This window comes from Aegilops tauschii, chromosome 5 (genome assembly GCF_002575655.3).
Source record: "Aegilops tauschii subsp. strangulata cultivar AL8/78 chromosome 5, Aet v6.0, whole genome shotgun sequence".
Lineage (NCBI taxonomy): Eukaryota > Viridiplantae > Streptophyta > Magnoliopsida > Poales > Poaceae > Aegilops > Aegilops tauschii.
The window spans coordinates 531,821,083-531,842,344 of record NC_053039.3 but is presented as its reverse complement, the minus strand read 5'-3'; the positions used below and the strand labels follow the sequence as shown (position 1 = coordinate 531,842,344).

At 46.4% G+C, this 21,262-nt stretch overlaps 1 protein-coding gene across 1 annotated transcript; it reads right to left on the bottom strand.

Annotated features, from left to right (window-relative positions):
• Positions 1-1,041: 1,041 nt before the first annotated feature.
• Positions 1,042-4,583, bottom strand: LOC109756051 (purple acid phosphatase 2). The gene is made up of 5 exons (XM_020314917.4): positions 3,927-4,583; positions 3,636-3,836; positions 3,437-3,548; positions 1,645-2,350; positions 1,042-1,531 (listed from the first exon to the last, which is right to left on the bottom strand). The coding sequence occupies exons 1-5, from the start codon at positions 4,104-4,106 to the stop codon at positions 1,345-1,347; spliced, it is 1,386 nt and encodes a 461-aa protein (XP_020170506.1). The 5' UTR covers positions 4,107-4,583; the 3' UTR covers positions 1,042-1,344.
• Positions 4,584-21,262: the final 16,679 nt, after the last annotated feature.

Below are 21,262 nucleotides of genomic sequence, written 5' to 3'. Positions count from 1 at the left end.
TGTTTCATTGTTTTATACTCTCTTCGTCCCAAAATATAAGACCATTATTGTCAAAAATGGTTTTACATTGTGGGACGGAGGGAGTAGAAGATGCAACAACCATTACGAGACCCCGCTTTTTCAGCACGGCGGGAAGGAGAGAAACGGGAAAGCGTTTTGGCTCCCGGGAACATTTGCTCCCGGATGAATAGTAAACTAAAAATATATTAAATGTTTTTTAAAAAATCTGATTTTTCTTTTGTAGATGTTCGTGTTAGTGTCACAAGCATGCTTGAGGATTTTCATGCGAAACAGAGTAGCAGTGTTCCATAGGTGAAAAAAAAAACAAATTTGAGATGACATTTTGGGGTAACATTTGGTGTTTAAGTTTATTTATTTTGCACATGCCAAAATACTTAACCTTTTTGCCTAAAAATTTGCATGCAGCATCTAGATGATTTTTTAGAAAAGAATAGAGGCAAAAGCTTTGTCTTTTCATTAATTAAGAAGAAGATAGTTGCTCGATTAATTACAGGAAAACCGGGCGAAAACCAATATACCGAGGTCAAATTCCTCACACAGATTTAACAAGCCAACAAGATTACAAGAACACCGCAGATGGCAGACCATAGAAGCCATCCCGCGAAACATCATGCGGGCTACTCCCAAAATAAAAAGCACAACAGAGGAAGGCACATACTAATGGCTAACATCATGCCATGAGGTCCCCATGCCCGAGGCGACGCTTACCCGTTGGTTGACATTCTTGATCCCTGCTGCATTGACAAGGTGGATCAACCCTCATGTGACCACGAACAACTAGAAATTTTGTTGGGATTTTTGATGTGACTATGAACAACTAGAAGTTTTGTTGAGATTTTTTTTACATTTCAAAAATTATTTTCGCGCGCAAGGAGCACGTGCACCGGGGAGGGGAGCCGAATTGGACTTCCGCATGTTACAACTATCTCTTACCTAGAAGGGGTGCTCTCTGCACATGATCTGATGATCATGCACAGTTTCAGTCAACACATCTGTATATAGTTAAATGCAGAGCAGGTGCTTGAGAAGAACCTCCCAAATCTCCTGTGTTATTTTATTTCAAACGAGACGACCTGCAGGAGCTTATCCTTAAAGTTACATGACTAATTGCACTAACTACGGCTCGAGCTCAAGAGATTCACACATCGGAGACATGAGGTGAAAGAAGCAACCATTTGCAGCTGCCCAAGATCTCTTCTTTTCTATCTCAGCCAGATCGATCAACATGTAAGAAAAACCCCACGTTGCTCAAGTAAGTCAAGGGGCAGCAGTAACTAAAACGGATCCCCTCCCTCCCACGACATTGCTTCGGAGATGATCAGATCACTTGGAGTCGTCGGTGGGGAGATGGTGTCTGTTGGTGAGCCAGACGGAGTCGGCAGTGGCCTTGGCGCCGTCGTGGTTCCGGTGCCACGCGTAGTAGGCGTGCGTCCGGTTCTTGATCTCCAGCGTCGCGTGCCCGAAGCTCGCCTCCCTGAACGCCGAGTAGGACGGCTGCGGCTCCGTGAAGCTGCATTCATTCGTTCATTTTGTCATGTCAGCAATGCATGGCCGGAGGAGCAGAGCACGGTGCATATAAGTTAAGTTAATCATGAATTCAGCAAGCAAGCAACGTATACGTACTTGTTGGCGATGCCCTCGATGTTGCCGCCGTCGCCGATGGTGACGTAGACGGGCGCGTCCAAGTCGCGCACGGGCGTGGCCTTGCCGTTGACGATGTTGTAGGCGACGTTGGAGAAGCGGCGGCTGCGCTCGTAGGAGTGGACGTGGCCGGCGAGGACGATGTCCACCTTGGCGGCGACGAGCCAGCTCTCGAACTGCACCCGCATCGTCTCCCCCTCCATGTAGTGGTAGTTGTTGCTGTTGTACCAGGGCGAGTGCATGAGCACGATGAGCCACGGCGTGGCCTTGCGGTCGACGCGGGCCAGCTCGTCGGACAGCCACGTCCACTGCGGCGTGTACTTGCCGTAGGAGGAGTAGGAGGAGAGCACGATGATGTGGGCGGAGGCGACCTTGACCGAGTACCAGAGGGGCTCCGTGCTGCCGGCGGCGCGGTACGGCGTGCGGTAGCGGCGGGTGAAGGGCTTGAAGGGCACCGTCTCGCCGATCTCCGGCGCGTAGTCCAGCTCGTGGTTGCCGGCGGTCCAGATCCAGGGCTGGTACGCCACGCTGCGCTCCACGAAGCGCGCCCAGCTGTCCCAGCGCCGGTTGTCGTGCAGCGGGTAGGCGTCGGCGTAGGAGAGGTCGCCCACGAAGAGCACCGCGTCGCCGCCGTTGGCCTCGTAGTGCGACAGCGTGCTGTTGGAGTCGAACGTCTGCCCCAGGTCACCTGCCGGCAAAATTAAGAAATACATTCACAAATCCCCACGAAAAAGATTAATAAATATGAATAAAAGATCCAGCTTGATTATTTATTCCTGCAAATCAAAATAATTATACAGCTTGATTATTCCTCAGAACAAAATAAACATCTAGCTTTTGCGCAAATAATGAAATAAATATCCAGCTAACCGAACAGCTAGTATTTATTTTGTTTTAAGGATTCTTTTCCCAATTACTCCTAGTTAATTTTCACTTTCCTTGTTCATTTCAGACAGCTATGACACTGGCCACTGTCTCACTGGTGTGGAGCAGGCATGGGCTGTGCACAGGAGTGCACATTGTTTCCTGCGGCAGTCAACATGGCCATCTTGTCTTGATCGATACATCCCAGAAAATTCAGGCCCCAAGGAAATGGACGTGTCAGCTACTTGCACGCAGGACGCCGGCCGAACTACGCACCTATGAATATCATACTGGCATATGGCTCTCTGACATGGATCGGATGCTGGCTAACGTGTAGCGACGACAACAATGACTGACGACCGATGCATCTTGTCACAGATCCTACCGACCCGCTTTGTTTCTACCGATCCATGGACTAACCAATTAACCAATCATCCAGCATGGGCAAAATTTTATGTTTTGACCCTTTTCTAAAATCTATTTGAGATCTAACCCTAGTTTAGAAAAATTTCGAGATTTGACCTTTTTACTACCGCCAAGGTCCATGGTAGTAGGGTGTAACAGCCTACCGCCAGGGACCTTGGCGGTAGGAAACATCCCTACCGCCAAACAGACTGGCGGTAGTCTGTACAACCCTACCGCCAAGGTGCTTGGCGGTAGGCACAAGCACGCACTGTGTTCAACACTTAGAAAAAATTTGTGGTAGGGCATGCAACCCTACCGCTAGGGACCTTGGCGGTAGGCTGTTAGACCCTACCGCCATGGACCCTGACGGTAGCAAAAAGGTCAGATCTTGAAATTTTATCATTCTAGGATCAGATCTCGAATAGATATCAGAAAAGGGTCAAAACACAAAATTTAACCTCCAGCATGTGGAAAGAAATTTGCATCTGATAACGTAACAACATACCGATGAGTCCGAACTTGAAGGGCACGTCGGGCCCGGGCTTGGGAGGGGCGGTGAAGGAGAAGGTGCGCACCGTGTGGCCGAACCCCATCGCGTAGTAGTACTTCACGCCATGCTGCAAGCACCAACGCCCACGGGATCAATGGCACGAACACGCCATTGACGAGGCGAAGGTTTCTTGTTGGCTGGGTTGGTTGGTTACCTTGAGGTTCCTGAGGGTGCAGTGGTGGATGAAGCCGGAGGTGTAGTTGAAGTAGTCGTAGCGCGTGTGCGTGCCCTGCGCCGACATCTCCATCCTGTCCGGCGACGGGCCGTACCTCACCGTGCCGTTGCCCAGCTCGCTCGCCGTCACCCACGACACCGTCATCGCCGTGCCCGTCTGGTCGCCCAGCGTGATGTGCACCTGCGCAATTCGAACCAGCCGAAAAACAAGATGAGAGACCAAGAACCCGTTGCAGATCGGGGGGATCAGAGAGACGGCGGGCGGACGGACCTGCTGAGGGGCATTGTAGCCCGGCGGCACGCGGAAGACGTCGGCGTCGAACGGCATGTCGGCGGTGGCCTCCAGCTTGCGCCGGTACGGGCTGGTCACGCCGGCGTGGCCCGTGGTGGCCGCCGCCGCGGCGAGGGCCACGGCGAGCGCGAGGAGCGCCAGGCGCCGGCGTGCCCCCATGCCTGCCCTCCCCTGTTTCTTGTACCGAGGCGAGCGTGGATTGTGGATGCAGAAGCAGAGAGAGACGACGAAGAAGCAGAGGGAGGCTCTGGTTCGTTCAGTGCGAGGCCGAGGAGGAAAGAAGCGAACGAGGATGCGCTATATAGGAGAGCAAGCAGGAATCTTTTTCTCGTTCCGTCAGGCTCTAACTAATAGTAAGCCCTAATAACAGATGAGAGATTTTTAAGGCCGGGTCGTATGATTTGCGGGGAATATCCGGGGATTGTGCTCGCTGGAGTGGACTGGACTAGAGTAGAGTAGAGTAGGGAGGCAGCCAAGTCGGACGAACTATTAAACTAGTAGTCCGAAGTACGGGGTCGGGAGTTGACTCGGAGCGGGAGCAAGTTTTGGTTTGTTTGGCATGGCATGGGGGGCGTTCGTTCGTTGGGGAAGAAGAATATGGCGCCCGTGCCGTTCCCACCGGGCCACCGTGTGGGCGCGCCGGAGCGAGATGGGCGGGCTTCTTTGACCAACGATCGGATTTGGCACGCCGACCGCGACGCCACGCACGGCGACCAGGGGTAGAGAGCTAACAGTACTCCCTCCATTTCTTCTTAGTTTGCATATAAGATCCGGTCAAGATCAAACTTTGACTAGGTTTGTAGGAAAAGTGTTGGAATTTGCTAGTGGGCTTTTGGCCCAAAGCCGAACTAAAATTCTGAAATTCTTTTGGCCCATTCATGCACACATACGAGTGGAGTGAGTGAGGCTAAAGTTTAGTCCCACCTCATAAGTTAAGAGAGAGCTACACCTCTTTATAAGGTGAGCTCTTCTATCACTTGTATGAGCATGAAAAGAGGAACCTACACGCCACGCCTCGTCATGACGTGCCGCGCCGCGGGATTGAGCCGAGCCGAGGACAGAGCTATGCACGTTGTCTATATTTTTGCTGTTCAGAAAAAATTAATGAGTCATTAATTAATAATTAACGGACGCGTTAATTACTGAACCGTTTCCGATTCTTTTGGATCGTGACGACTCGGACGTGGGGTTTACTCCCATGACCTACCCGGCCCGCACTATATAGTCAGGCAGACGTCTACCCTAGCCGCTGCCGCTTCGTATGGTTTCTCACCACCGTTCCAGATCATTGCGTCGCCAAGCAAGTCTTCTCCATCCCTCCTTCCGGCGTGCACCGGGAGAAGGGACAGCAGGCCTCCAGAACCCCGCCTCTCGTGATCCTGTACGGGAGAGGGGCGATCAGGTTTTTGGGGAGCGTACTCGCGCAACTGCTGGCAGCGACGACTTCTTCCCCGACCTAGGCAACCTCATCCTCGACGACATGGGCGACAACGTCAACGCCGGCGGTGCTGCTCCCGCTGCACCGTATGTGATTCTATCCTTCCTGTTCGAGATCGTGGTAGAATTCATGCTTCTAGTATGTGCCCTAGACGTGATCTGTTCATCTACTATGCTAGTTCGCATGATTAGTTTAATCTCTACTATTGTTGTCATGATCTATTTCCTATTTATTCGGATTAAATCTCGTAGTAATTTGCTCATATTTCCAACAATCCAAAAACCTGATCATAGGCAATTTACTCCGAGTGGTTTTGCTGCGCATCTGAAGTCGCCTGCCTTTAAGGGGGCGCAATATAAGAGGTGGCGCACGAGAGCAGTCTACTGGTTTCAGACCATGGGCTGCTATGACGCCACCAAGGGGAAGCCTGAGGGCGATCTTAATCCAGCACAGCTGGAAGCTTTTGAGAAGATCGATACTCTCTTTAAAGGCGCTCTTCTGAGTGTTCTTGATGACTCCATTATGGATTCGTATATGTCGTTTGACAACGGCAAGGACATGTGGGCTGCGCTCGAGGCCAAGTTTGGTGCCTCGGACGCCGGCAGCGAGTTGTACGTCATGGAGCAATTCTATGACTACAAGATGACTGATGAGCGCTCTGTTGTACAGCAGGCTCATGAGATACAGTCGCTCGCAAAAGAACTTGAGTACTTCAAGTGTGTGTTGCCGGACAAATTTGTTGCCAGAGGCATCATTGCCAAGCTTCCACCTTCGTGGAACAATTTTGCTACTTCCCTGAAACACAAGAGACAGGAGTTTTTCGTTGCGGATCTCATTGGTACTCTTGATGTTGAAGAGAAGGCGAGAGCAAAGGACACACGTGCTCGAGTTGCTGAGGGAGCTTCTAGTGCCCACATGGTACAGAAGAAGAACTTCCCGCCCAACAAGTTCAAAAATAACAAGAACAAAACTCAGGGCAAAGGCAAGTTTGATACAAAGAACAAGCCATCACATTCTACCAACTTCAAGAAGAATTCTCATAAGAAGGGGAAGGGACTTTGCCATGTCTGCGGTGATCCTAATCACTGGGCTCCGAAGTGTCCTAACCGCTTTGAGGAGCGCGAACATGAGAAGAGCGGCAAGTCCGCTAATGTTGTCATCGGTGATACTGATATGAAGGATTTTGGGTACGGTATTCTTCCTACCATCCTTTCAGTATTTCAATCTCCTGATTGGTTAATTGACACCGGTGCCAATGTACATGTTTGTGCTGATGCCTCCATGTTTTCTTCTTACCAGGTCATAGGGACTTCTCCCGTGCTGATGGGGAATGGGTCACATGCCATCGTTCGAGGTGCTGGTACGGTCGATCTGAAGTTTACTTCGGGGAAGACCGTGCGTCTGAAGAACGTTCATCATGTGTCGTCCATCAATAAAAATCTCGTTACGGTTCCCGTTTATGTCGAGATCGTTTTAAGTTGGTTTTGGAATCCAATAAAGTTGTAATTTCTAAGTGTGGACAATTTGTTGGAAAAGGCTATGAGTGTGGAGGCTTGTTCCGCCTATCCTTATCAGATATTTGCACTAAAGTTATTAATAATGTTTGCCACAATAATGAGTCTGATATTTGGCATTCACGACTTTGTCATATTAACTTTGGTTGCATGACGCGGCTAGCCAATATGAATTTAATTCCGAAAATCTCTACTGTCAAAGGCTCCAAGTGCCAAGTATGTGTGCAAGCTAAGCAACCTCGCAAGTCCCATAAGACTGCTGAGGCAAGAGACTTGGCGCCACTAGAGCTTATACATTCTGATCTTTGTGAGATGAATGGCGTGTTGACAAAAGGTGGAAAGAGATACTTCATGACGTTGATTGAGGACTCCACTAGATATTGTTATGTGTATCTTCCGAAATCAAAAGATGAGGCTTTAACTTTCTTCAAAAACTATAAAGCTGAGGCAGAGAACCAACTTGATCGAAAAATTAAACGGCTTAGGTCCAATCGTGGTGGAGAGTATTTTTCCAATGAATTTGATTTGCTTTGTGCGGAACATGGTATAATCCATGAGAGGACGCCTCCCTACTCACCTCAGTCAAATGGGGTAGCCGAAAGAAAGAACCGAACTCTAACTGATATGGTTAACACCATGTTAGACACATCGGGTCTTTCCAAGGAATGGTGGGGGGATGCGCTAATGACTGCACGTCATATCCTAAACCGAGTTCCCACAAAGCATAAGACCATGACTCCTTTTGAGGAATGGGAAAGGAAAAGATTGAAACTCTCTTACCTACGTACTTGGGGTTGTTTGGCGAAAGTCAATATACCAATTCCCAAGAAGCGCAAGCTTGGACCGAAAACCGTGGATTGTGTTCTTCTGGGCTATGCTTTTCATAGCATTGGCTATAGATTTTTGATAATAAAATCTGAGGTATCCGACAAGCATGTTGGTACGATTATGGAGTCGAATGATGCAACTTTCTTTGAGGACATATTTCCTATGAAGGATATGTCGAGTTCATCAAATCAGGAGATACCTACTCCATCTAGTGAGGAACTCACTGTAATTCCTGAACCCACCATTGCGATGGAACACGTTGAGAATCCTGTTGAGGGTGACAATGAAACTCCTGTAAGGAGTAAGAGACAGAGGACTGCAACGTCCTTTGGTGATGATTTCATTGTGTACCTTGTGGATGACACACCCAGGACTATTTCAGAAGCCTATGCATCTCCTGATGCTGACTACTGGAAGGAAGTTGTTCGTAGCGAGAAGGATTCCATCTTAGCTAACGGAACCTGGGAGATCACTGACCGTCCTTATGGGTGCAAACCTGTTGGATGTAAGTGGGTGTTCAAGAAGAAGCTTAGACCTGATGGTACGATTGAAAAGTACAAGGCACGGCTTGTGGCTAAGGGTTATACCCGGAAAGAAGGTGAAGACTTCTTTGATACTTACTCACCCGTGGCTAGACTGACCACAATTCGGGTGCTACTATCACTGGCTGCCTCACATGGTCTTCTCGTTCATCAAATGTACGTTAAGACGGCTTTCCTCAATGGAGAGTTGAAAGAGGAAATTTGCATGGATCAGCCAGATGGTTTTGTAGTACCTGGCCAGGAAGGAAAGGTGTGCAAGTTATTAAAGTATTTATATGGCCTTAAACAAGCTCCTAAGAAGTGGCATGAGAAGTTCGAAAGAACATTAACTGCTGCCGGCTTTGTAGTAAACGATGGTGACAAGTGTGTGTACTATCGCCATGGTGGGGGCGAAGGAGTTATTCTTTGTCTGTATGTCGACGACATACTGATCTTTGGAACCAAACTTGATTTGATCAAGGAGGTTAAGGATTTCTTATCTCGCTGTTTTGAGATGAAGGATCTAGGAGTAGCTGATGTTATCTTAAACATCAAGCTGTTGAGAGATGAGAATGGTGGGATCACACTGCTTCAGTCTCACTATGTGGAAAAGATCTTGAGTCGTTTTGGGTATAGCGACTGCACGCCTTCTCCAACTCCATATGATGCTAGTGTGTTGCTTCGAAAGAATCGACGGATTGCTAGAGATCAACTGAGATATTCTCAGATTATTGGCTCGCTTATGTATTTGACGAGTGCCACGAGGCTTGACATCTCTTTTGCTGTGAGCAAGCTGAGTCGGTTTGTGTCAAAAGCGGGAGATGATCATTGGCATGCGCTTGAGAGAGTTATGCGCTACTTGAAAGGCACTGCGAGCTATGGGATTCACTACACCGGATATCCAAGGGTACTAGAGGGTTATAGTGACTCAAACTGGATATCTGATGCTGATGAGATTACGGCCACAAGTGGTTATGTTTTTACACTTGGTGGTGGCGCTGTTTTCTGGAAGTCTTGCAAGCAGACCATCTTAACGAGGTCAACTATGGAAGCAGAACTCACAGCATTAGACACTGCCACTGTTGAAGCAGAGTGGCTTCGTGAGCTCTTGATGGACTTACCTATGGTTGAAAAACCAATACCCCCTATCCTGATGAACTGTGATAATCAAACTGTGATCGTCAAGATAAACAGTTCTAAGGACAATATGAAGTCCTCAAGGCATGTGAAGAGGAGACTAAAATCTGTCAGAAAATTGAGGAACTCCGGAGTTATTACGTTGGATTATATCCAAACGTCGAAAAACTTGGCAGATCCCTTCACAAAGGGTCTATCACGTAACGTGATAGATAATGCATCGATGGAGATGGGCTTGAGACCCACCGCATGAGTTGTCCATAGTGGTAACCCACTCTATGTGATCGGAGATCCCGTGAAGTAGAAGTGGAAGACAAGCTGTTGGTCAGCTGAAAGGAGAGTATTCCTATTTTAATTATCCCACTCCGTGAAGATGCAATACTCTCCTGATCTGCATGGCGGGTTGATATTTATCTTAATGTGTTCCAAGTGGCTTATTTGAGTAAGCAGAGATGTTGTCCTGCAGAGCATCTCCTGAGGAACACACCTATATGAATTCGACTGTTAACGTCGCAGTCTGTGAGAATTGGGTGTTCTCTAATAAATTCATGAAAGGGCCTGGAGTATGACGTATACGCTCCACCCGCGGGGAAGCCTTGCGGCAGCCCAGTATCGGTCAAGAATTTGTGTGAAACTAGTCTCGCAGAAAACTTGTAGTTCAAGGCATAGTCCACTATTCAAGTTGTGATCTAGTGTAGCATAAAAATCTAAGTGGAAGTTCAACTTCACAGTCTCCACTAAGCACCGGTATATAAACAATGTTTTGGAACCAAATGGTGAAATGTGCCAATGAGACTTTGTGGGGGATTGTTGGAATTTGCTAGTGGGCTTTTGGCCCAAAGTCCAACTAAAATTCTGAAATTCTCTTGGCCCATTCATGCACACATGTGAGTGGAGTGAGTGAGGCTAAAGTTTAGTCCCACCTCATAAGTTGAGAGAGAGTTGCACCTCTTTATAAGGTGAGCTCTTCTACCACTTGTATGAGCATGAGAAGAGGAGACCTACACGCGCGCTCCTCCTCCTCGCTCGCCTCGCCACGCCGCGCCGCGGGTTGCGGGATTGAGCCGAGCCAAGCCGAGGACAGAGCTATGCACGTTGTCTCCCTTGCGGCTTGGCTCCAACTCATTAACTACTGAGCTGCATGTAGACATCAATTTTTTTCTCAAGAAAACTTTCTATCTATTCATCAACTGTCAAGATAGTACTCCCTCTGTATTAAAGTAGTGATCTAAATGTTCTTATATTTCTTTACGGAGTGAATACAAAGAAAACCAGAAGTAAGAATTACATTCAAGTCCGTAGACCACCTAGCAACGACTACAAGCACTGAGCGAGCCGAAGGAGCGTCGCCGCCATCGTCTCTCCCTCATCGGAGCCGGACAAACATTGTTGTAATCGACAGTTGAGAAGTCGTCGTGCAAAGGCCCCATAGGACCAGCACACCGGAACAAGTCCGCCGCCGATGAAGAGAAGCCTTGATCGGAAGAATCCAACATGCAGACACATAGGCACACACGGATGAAGGCCATCCAAGCGGATCCACTGAAGACAAACGCCGACCGGAGCTCACAAGATCCGCTGGGGGGTCACCTCCACACGCTCTTTGACGATCCTAGAAGCATTGCCAGATGGGGGTTAGGAGGGGAGGACCTTATTTCATCTTCAAGAAGTTGCCTCCATCTCGTCTTTCTGATTATGCCACAAATCCTAACAAAACTCCAAAAAACACCTAAAAACAGAGCCCTCGGCCGGCAAGGGCCAGGCTCCATCGCGCCTCCATGACCCGAGGACCATAGGAGGTGAGGCGGGCCGGCGGCGCCGCCGGCAAGAGGCAAGGAAATCCTAGCTGAGAGGTCGTAGAAGAAAAACCTTAGTCTTGTTGTTTGCTTGTAGACAGAGCTTAACCGGCCAGGTTGGTGAGTTGCTTATTTAACTTGTTGACTAGAAAAATGCATGTGCGTTGCAACGGGATATAAATATTCTAGTACCTTAACTTGTGATTTACCTGTCAATAATAATGCGATTGTGTAAATAAATGTTCATCAAATTCTGACCGTGAATTACCTTATATTTTGATTAGAAGTTTGGTAAATAAATTAAAGTGAAATTGGTTCAGAAGATAAGTAAATTAAGGTGATTGATTATCATGTACATGAAAGGTTGGACGAAGGGGCGGTAGGAACAAAGATGAAATGAGAACCTTACGTTCTTTTTAAGTAGTAGAGATTAATCAGAAGAAAGATGAGACAAATAATGTCATTGTGGTCGATTGTTGTGATTTGTAAGAGTGTGTTGTGTGCCCGATTGACCTAAATTATTGATGTCATGATTTGTGAAGTTAAATATTTTATAAATGTTGTTTACAAGTTTCACTAATTTTGTGTGAAAATAATTTTCACTTTTTAAACTAATAACTAACTCAGGGGAGAGCCTCCTAGCACAATGACGAGTTTCCACTCGAGCTACCTAGGTTCGAATCTCTCCACCTACCTAACAATGCAAGTAAGGGGGCGGAACTTCCCCAGAGCCGGCTCAACTTCCACTCGGCTCAAATTCAAGGCCTACGCCGACAACGGGGAAATCGCCATGTTTTCAACTTTGAGTTGAGACAAGCTCCACGCATTCATCCCACTCTTGCAGCCTATAGCGAGCCCACTTCAGACGCATGGAGGTACCGTCACTGTTCATGGACAGTGCAATCCAGTGGAGGTGACAAAGGCAAAAGCGGACGATATTTTCACAGGCAGTGGCTGTGGCAATTTGCAAAAGACCAGTTGCCTTTCTCATCATCTATCTTATGTATAGCTTTGCATCTTTTTATCTGCCACTAGGTAGTTCGCCGCAAATGATTCGAGGCCATGCATGCACCACCGGACTGGACTGGACTGGACTGGACGGTACCCAGCGTTGGCTTTCGAGATTCTGTCCAGCCTTTTGCTCTTTCGCGATCACGATTGCGGCTTGGATTTTGCGGCACTCATTTGGCTGTTGACTCGAGGACTCATCACAAAATATATATTCTCTTCTTCCACAATGTCCTCTTTTTTTCACTTTTCTGAATGACAACTCACAGGCGGTATATATGCCCTGTTAGCCTTCACGCTACAAAAACCGAAGTCCAAGTGCCAGTTTTGTCAAAGCTCGGGGGCAGCGAGTTTGGCCAAGACGGCAAATTTTGACTCGAAAAGGAAGACTGCCTGCAGAGCTTCCACGTACGCAAAAAGGCTTGCGCCCCGCTATATTAATATAGCAACCATCGATATAGCCAGAAGTTCGATGCTGGGGCAAACAGCACAATCATGCCCAAAAGAAAAACAAGAGAAAAGTAAGAGAAAGAAATGCCGGCAGCACCGGATGAACGAAAGCTGAAGCATCCCGCAACCGCTGCGACCACCGAAAACATCCACCACGCTCCAAAGTCATCGAGTCGCCGCGAACCAAGCAACACCTTCAATAAGGACTGCGACGAGGACGACGCTGCTGCCCGGACGAATCCTAAGATTTCTCCCGGTACACGGAGGAAAGCGGGCGAGAGGTACTCCTGACGCCCTTCAAGAAGGTTGATGGCGCCCGCAGGCGTCACCGCGTCGGTGCCGGGCGGACCCGAGAGGGATTTCGCCCTACCCCTCATACCCACAACTCAGGACCAACCAGCGGCTCCACCACGCCAACCGCCCACCCACCTGCGCCACCACAGTCACGAGGACACCACCGTCGTCTCTCCACCGCAGACGCTGCGAGGCCGGCCGAACCAAACGAGACCACCCCCGATAGGGACTAGGAGCACCACAGCCACGTGGGAGGGGACAACCTCCACTGGCACAAGCCGTAGCAGACCAGACGCAGGCGCGGGAGCACGCCGGACCCCTTGCCCAGCCGGGCCCAGATCGGGCCCGTTAAGCTCCCGCTGCCGCGCTGCAGCCGACGCAGCGCAGAGCCGCCGATCCCAACGGCCGCATCCCGCCAGCCCAGCCGGAGGAGACCCGCCGGAGGCCAGACCAACCCGCCCTGACCCAGATCGGGCCCAAAAGGGCCCAAATCTGGGCCTGCAGGGCTCCGCCGGCCAACCCCCGCCGCCAGCCGCCACCGCCGCCGAATCTGCGCCCGATCTACACCGGAGCACCGCCCCGCCGAGGCGCACCGTCGCCGAAAACCGCCGCCCGAGCCGGGGAACCGCGAGGGGGAGAGGAAGAGGGCCGCCACCGCCGGCCTCGCCACGGCGCCGCGCGGGCAACGCCCGGCCACGCCAGCCGGCGGCAACGGCGGGAGGAGGGGGTGGGAGGTGGGGGCTGGGCGGCGAGGGGAGGGAGGGCCGCCCCGGTCGCCCCGCTCGGGGGGGGGGGGGGGGTACGGGGGAGAGGGAGAGCATAATTTGTTCATGTCATGATTCTGAATTTCCGATCCATTCGTTCCGGCATAGCTTAATTAACATATGGCGAAGCATATTCGACGTTGAACAAATTGATGCTTAGCTATTCTCTGCTGCTATAAGTTTTATTTATTGTGAGACTGGATAGGTTGACATGGCCAATTTCTACACTTCTTCTGCACCTTGCATTTTCCTTTATCACTTTAAATTTCAAGTTCTGGCTAGTAGAGTAATATTTCTGTCAAGATTCTGTCCGTGTTCTTTCGCAATCAAGATTTAGTATAGTGTTTGGATTCTTGTGGCACTCGTTTAGCTTTGACTCGAGGACTTAGGGCATCTCCTATACTAACCCGCAAATTTGCTCCGGCATCCATCGGCCATCCAAAACTGTCTGGATACATTTCAACCTGGGTTTCAATTAACAAGACGAAATTCATGCAAACACGGCGATTTTTTATCAAAGTTCTGATAGAAAATAACACAAATCATCCATATATAGCATGCAAATAAGTCTAGTACAACAATTGTTCAAATTCAACAAGATTAACCGGATGTTCAACAAGTTTTTCATGAACAGATCCTGTCGTCCCACATACTGCCCCTTCAGTTTCATCCAACAGTGTATGCACCTAAATGGTCCTCCCTCTATCCTGTAGTACATCACGGCCGAGCGTACAGGTTACACAATGTGTAGAGTGAATGAATGACTCAATCGACAAGTTGAGCAAGAAGAAGCAAAACTTACTCTCTCCTCCACTGCCGCACGCAATGGCCACCTTGCCTCCAGCCGACCAACTGCGCCCAATGGCCACCTTGCCTCCAGACGACCAACCGCGTCACAAAACTTGGTGACGGAGGTCTGGATGGTGTACCATCAATACGACAACGGCCTCACATTGCGTTGTTGGATGATGTGCATGTCATAGGGCGCAATACGCTTTCGCGCTGAAATGAATCATGCATGCACTGCCAGAAGGCCCCCGTCTGCTCCTGCCTACGAAATCTGTGGATACGGCCAACCATGCATCACTCAACAACTCATCCTCCATGGTCGAGTACCCCGCCATCCTTCGTACTCTAAAAGAATGACATGGCGTTCGAAAATAAGCTCAATGACATTTCATCGAACACCTACCGGGCGTGGTGACCTCCATGGACGACGTCGACGGGGGGGCGGAGTGTACCTGCCTACGACGGGTCCTGGGTGGACGACACCGTCGTAAAAGGCGAGTGGGAGCGTCGGTGCTGGTTGCGAAGGTCCGGCAATGCTTGTGTGCCGGTCGGAGAGGTACAACAGCGACATCGAAAGAGGAGCGTGCGGATGCAAAGAAGGGGGGAGAAGGGGCGGAATGGAAGAAAATGGGACCGGGAGGGGGATTTAATGGGTCGGGGGTGTCGGAATCCTACGTGACTGCTGTCTGAACTCTGGCAAAGCACCCACCTCCACTCCCCTCCTTCCACTTTGTGGGAAAAAGTGTGTCTGAATTGCTTGGCGGGCCGATACAGACCCGTGTTAGATGGCACAACACGTCCGGACAGCAGGACGTACACAGACGGTTTGAGGGTCGCGTTGGAGATGCCCTTATCACTCCATGAATATCACTTTCTATCTTTTTCGTCCTTTCTGGATGACAATGGCAAGCATTATATATGCCCGGTTAGAATGTGCCCTGTTCGCTTTCATGCTACACAAGCTGAAGTTACAGGTGACATGGGCAACGCGGCAACTGGTCAGCATGCCAGTTTGTCAAAGCTCTAGGACAGTGATGAGTCACAATTCAATCATAAAGACGGCAAATTTTGACTCGAAGAGAGAAAAAAACTGCATGCAGACCTTCCACACGATGCTCTCCCTCAGTCCCTCTGGGTGTCTATCAAGGCCGAGCCGGCTATGCTACCTGGAGGATTCAATAATTTACGTTGATGCCATGATTCTGAATTTCCAATCCATTCGTTCTGGCCTAGCTTAGCATATGGCGAAGCATATCCCCCGTTGAACATGCTGATGCTTACGCTAGCTCTACTAAATTATTTTGTGAGACTAGCTAGGTTGACATGGCCAATTTCTACACATTTTTATACTCTACTTTGCATTTTGTTAGTCGCTTTAACTTTCAAGCGCTAGCTTGTAGTAGAGTACTAGTAACTTTCCATTTCGCACAGAGGATGGAGGGGAATACAGTCTGTGTGAACCATGTAGGAGCACGTAAGCCACTGGTTGTGCCGTGGCTAGATACTACTCCATCTACATATATCTTTCGTTGGGGAATTTCCCTTGTTCTTTCGCTGGGAAAGAAGGCCTCCGATTTGATGTGTGTATCTTTATTCTTTAGCCCTTTTGCCAGGATTCTTCAGGCTGACAATGATGGCAAAGATAGCATACTGCGCACTGTTGGGAGATACCGGTACATTGGTCGAGCCAGCTATACATGCATGCATCGAGTGTGCGCGCTGTGCCTTTCTAGAGATGATAACTATATTTGTTCTATCAATAACTAAAGCTGATTAAAGACAGAATACAAAGTTCAACAACTTTTCATGTCCAAACAGTTATGACACGTTGAAGATCATAAATTTGTTTGTTAAAAATATCATAACAAATAGTTATGGGTTTTAGTAAAGATGTGGAGTTATTTCTGCAAAAGAAGATACGGAGTTAGAAAAACTCTCCTAGGTTTTGTGGCAGTGAAGGTTGCTAAAGAGTGACACACAATCGGTAAGGGCAGACCATCTGCAATGAGCCAAACATCGCTGATGAAGACATGGAAACATCGCCGATGATGACCTATTAGTAGTACGAGAGATTGCATGAACATATCTATCTAACCAAAAAAAAAAAACTATTCTAAGGTATATAATTTTCTCAACTATATGCTTATATGTTTTTCTTATACGTAAATATAAATATGAGAAGAAAATTTCATTTCAAATATATGAACAGTTATTTTATCTGCATCGACACTTATTATTTTACTATATGTCATTTTGTTATTAAGCTTATTTTAATTATATTTAAAGATTGATTAAGTAAAAGTATATGTCTTTGTTCTTTTATTAAAATATGAGTCAATGGGGCAATGCCAATGGTGAGCCCATTATTGATTTGCTTAGGCGGAGCTAGCCCTAGTACACATATCTATCTATATCTATATCTATATCTATATCTATATCTATAACAATATAAAAAGACCCAAAGTGGTAGATCCAATTAATCTCGGTCATCAAATCATGTCAATCCAACGACCTATATTGATTCAATGTCGAGCGCTCAACACGTTTGGCGTGCAGTTAATTTCATGTCAAATATAGTTCTAATCACATAATAACACATAAATAATATCCTACTTAATATTTGCATGCACTTAATATATACTTCCAAATTAACGTGCATTGCACGTACTAGTAAAGCAGCAAATAGTAGACCTAAAAAAAGCATAAAGCAGCAAATAGTAGACTAAAAAAACATAAAGCAGATAAGGGGGGCGCTCCTTTGCGGGGGCTTTATCTCGCTTATTGTGAGCAATAGCCCTGCCTCGCCTCTCTAGTGCTCGTTGCACGTCACCTTAGTGGGCCAGCCCAGTCGAGCAGTTTTGGGAAGTTTTACGAAATCACTAATTAAGGAGTACCCGTTGCAAAGAACACTCCATCTTCCCAGTCACGACAAGTGACGCACATGCAGCGCGCCACTTGTCACAACCTAGGAGTTTTTCCTTTTTTCGTAGATTCGTTTATTCAAAACGTTTTATCTCTTAAACCGTGCGTCCAAATCTCAAACCGTTTTCACCATTGGATTCCTCGCGTCGAGATCTTCAAAACTAGATTCCATGTTGATAGGTTTTGACGAACTTTTTTTTACGAAAAAACCGGACGAAAAAACCAAACCGGGAGCACGGTTTTTTCCCTTTCCGAAAGAGGCACGCCCGTGCCTCTCGCGAAATCACAACCGTGCCTCTCGTGGAAGCAAAACCGTGACTCTCGTGGAAAGAAAAAAAAACAGAAAACGCGTTTTTTTCCCTTTCCGAAAGAGGCACGCCCGTGACTCTCGCGAAAGCACAGCCGTGCCTCTGGCAAAAGCAAAACCGTGACTCTCGCGAAAGAAAAAAAAAACAGAAAATGTGTATTTTTTTCCCTTTTCGAGAGGCACGGCCGTGACTCTCGGAAAAGCACAACCGTGCCTCTCGCGGAAGCAAAACCATGACTCTCGCGAAAGAAAAAGACAGAAAACGCGTTTTGTTTTTCCCTTTCTGAGAGGCACAGCCGTGACTCTCACGAAAGCACAACCGTGCCTCTCGTGAAAGAAAAAAAATAGAAAACACGTTTTTTTCGTTTCCGAAAGGCACAGCCGTGACTCTCGCTAAAGCACAACCGTGCCTCTCGCGAAAAAGAATGTGACTTTTCACGAAAGAAAAAAAAGTAAACGCATTTTTTCGCGCAAAAAACAAAATTTTGAATTTTTTTTTTGGTCGAAACGCTAAGGAAGACCGGGGAAAAACCAAAACGTTGAAAAAAACGGGGGAAAAACCGTTTAAAAAACCGAAAACGCGTGCGAAAAAATTAAAAAAACAAAATCTGGAGGGAGCGTCCAGAGCGCGACACGTGACGAATGGCTGAGAGCGCGCCAAGTGGCGCTGATCGTTGCGAGGCTCCCAAAGAAGCGCTCGTTAACTAGTTGCTCCCGAAGTTCTAGAAGTTCGTGGAATCTTTCACAGGTTTTGGGAAGGTTCCACCTAGTCTTTTCTTCTTTCATTTTTTTTACGGTTTCGATCATATTTTTATTCTGCTTTTTTTCTACTTCTCTTTCTTCAGTTCCTTTTTCTCAACACATGTATAATTTTTTAAATATATGTTGTACATTTTTCTTGTATACCCACGGATCATTTTTTTATACACGTTGAACATTTTCCAGATACATGAGGAATATTTCACCACATGCAAGTTTAAACATATTTTTCATGCTAAACAATTTTCAAGTAAACAATGAATATGCTTTTAATGGCACCAAATATTAATTGAAATTATGCGAACATTTTTTTAATTGTATAAAAAGATTTTCAGAAAGTGACGAAGATATTATTTTTGAGGGCGTGAACATTTTTTTAAAATGTCGCTGACATTTTTCTGAGTCGTATGAAACACTTAAAAAAATATGTGAACATTGTTTCACATTGTATAAACATTTAAAATTATCACAAACATTTTTATTGAATGCTATCAACATTTTCTAAAAGTTGTACGAAGTTTCAATTTTTGACATTGTGTAAACATTTTTTGATGTGCGGTGAATTTTTCTAATTTGATTAAGTAAGTTTTTGAATTATGTACTCCCTCCGTCCCGAATTACTTGTCGCAGAAAAGGATATAAATGGATGCATCTAGAACTAAAATACCCCTTCTATCCTGAATTATTTTTAAACTGAATTTGCATTTGCCTCGCGTGCGGCACCTCCGGGCATTAAAACAAAATTGCACCTTCATTAGGCATTCAGGTACTTCCAGTGTACTTACTCAAATCGATTTTGTTTCCAGCCAAGTAGCAAAACTTCCAACATGCTTACTTCAAACCACACTCTGACGCTAAAATCTTCAAACGTTGACAACAACCAAAACATTGCGCACCAAAATTATTTGTTGGTCTTCATATTTCCAGGAAACTTGCAGCAGTACAATACTTATTGGAAAAAAAAATCAAGAAACACTGTTTCAAATTTGGTAACAATGCACACTTTGATTTTGTTGAGAAAAGTGCACACAGTTGACGAAGAGCTTGAGCACTTATACTTGCAACTTCGTAGGTTTCGAGAACAGAAGCTGGGCGGGGCTAAACAGCCTATTCGCCACCGGTTTCGAAAAGGGCGCTTTATTACTTAAAATTTGCCATCGGTTGCGCAAGTGGATCATTTATCGGTGGAGTTAGCAGACCACGTGTCAAGGCGGTAGTGCAATCCAGTGCCAAGGATCTGGAGCTCATGTGAATGCTCTGCAGGTTTTTTATCAGCTTCATGGTTCAGTTGCAGCGTTTGTTAAGATAGATCAGAAGTACTCCCTCCGTAAACTAATATAAGAGCATTTAGATTACTATTTTAGTTATCTAAACATTCTTATATTAGTTTACAGAGGGAGTACACCTTAAGACAGATGAAAAGTACACGAGTTTACCTTCAAATAAAGAAATACACTACTACATCTTCAGACAGATGAAAAGAAATACACGAGTACAGACGATGATCTTTTTGCTACAGTTAGAGAGGATATGTTGTACTAATACTAATACATTGTGTAGGTAAATAAATGGCAGTTGTCATGTTCAATCTCACCGCGCCTAGGATTTTTTTTCTTTTCTTTTGTCGTTTGTAATCCTGAGCAGAATTTTTGGATGAGAAGGGCATTGCCCCTGATCCTGTGAACTTGGTCAAGCAAGAGGAACCTGAATTTCACTCTGACCAAAGCTAATACTTGAAACTGAATCTCATCAGGTTTGCCTCTTGTATGGAGCCTCCAGGCATTATGTTGTTTTGCAGAGAAAACTGCATCTTTTGAGTTTGGTTCAGACAACCAAAACGCGCATCCAACACAGCTTTGCCGTCTGGTTTCTGTTGATAGAAGAAATCCTTCTATCAAACAAAACTGCATCTTCATTAGGTATTCAGTTACCAGCGTTGTACCAAAGTAGAAAACCGTCCAAAATGCTACTAAAAAAATCACGCTCTGACGCTAAAATCATAACATATTGACGACACCAAAACATCACATACCAAAATCAATTGTTCATGTTTACATTTCCAGCAAAAAACGATGATTCAAACTTGTAAACAATGCACACAGTTAGCAAAGATCTGGAGCACTTATACTTGCCAGAGGCGGCACACACCCTTTAGTACCCACTTCTTTCTCTGAGCATCATTTCTTGCATCCTTGTTAGGATATATTACAATTAGCTTGTGTGTATGAAGTATGATAATGCAGCACGCCACAGCTAACATGGTAGATGATTTGTGCAGATAATGCGACACAGGAAAACGATGAACTTTTGCGAAGAAAAAAGGATGGAAACTTAACTTAAAATTGTTTAAGGCTATAACAAATGTAAGATGCTCATGCTTTCAAATGGAGAATATCAGGCCATGAACTAAATCTTGGAGACCGTGGCACGAGCGGTAAAAAGAACTAAAACTTGGAGGCACACATGACCAAAATCATATTTTTAAGAATATAAACTGGACAACTTCAAAACATGTTTTGCTGCATTTTTGAACTTTGCTTCCTAATTAACAATGCCAAATTCAGTTTAGATATCCATCTAGTTGAGAAATCCAGGTTCTACCTTCAGGCAGATGAACTGTAGAATTAGAGAGAATATAAAGAAATGGCAACTATCTTTTATTATCCTGCCTAAACCTGCTTAGGGCCAGTGTAGTTTGGGGTATTTCTCACAAGAGTTTTGGTAAAAAAATATATATTAAAAGTTAACTTTTATTAGCTCAAAATAGTTAAATGACCAATCAAAGATT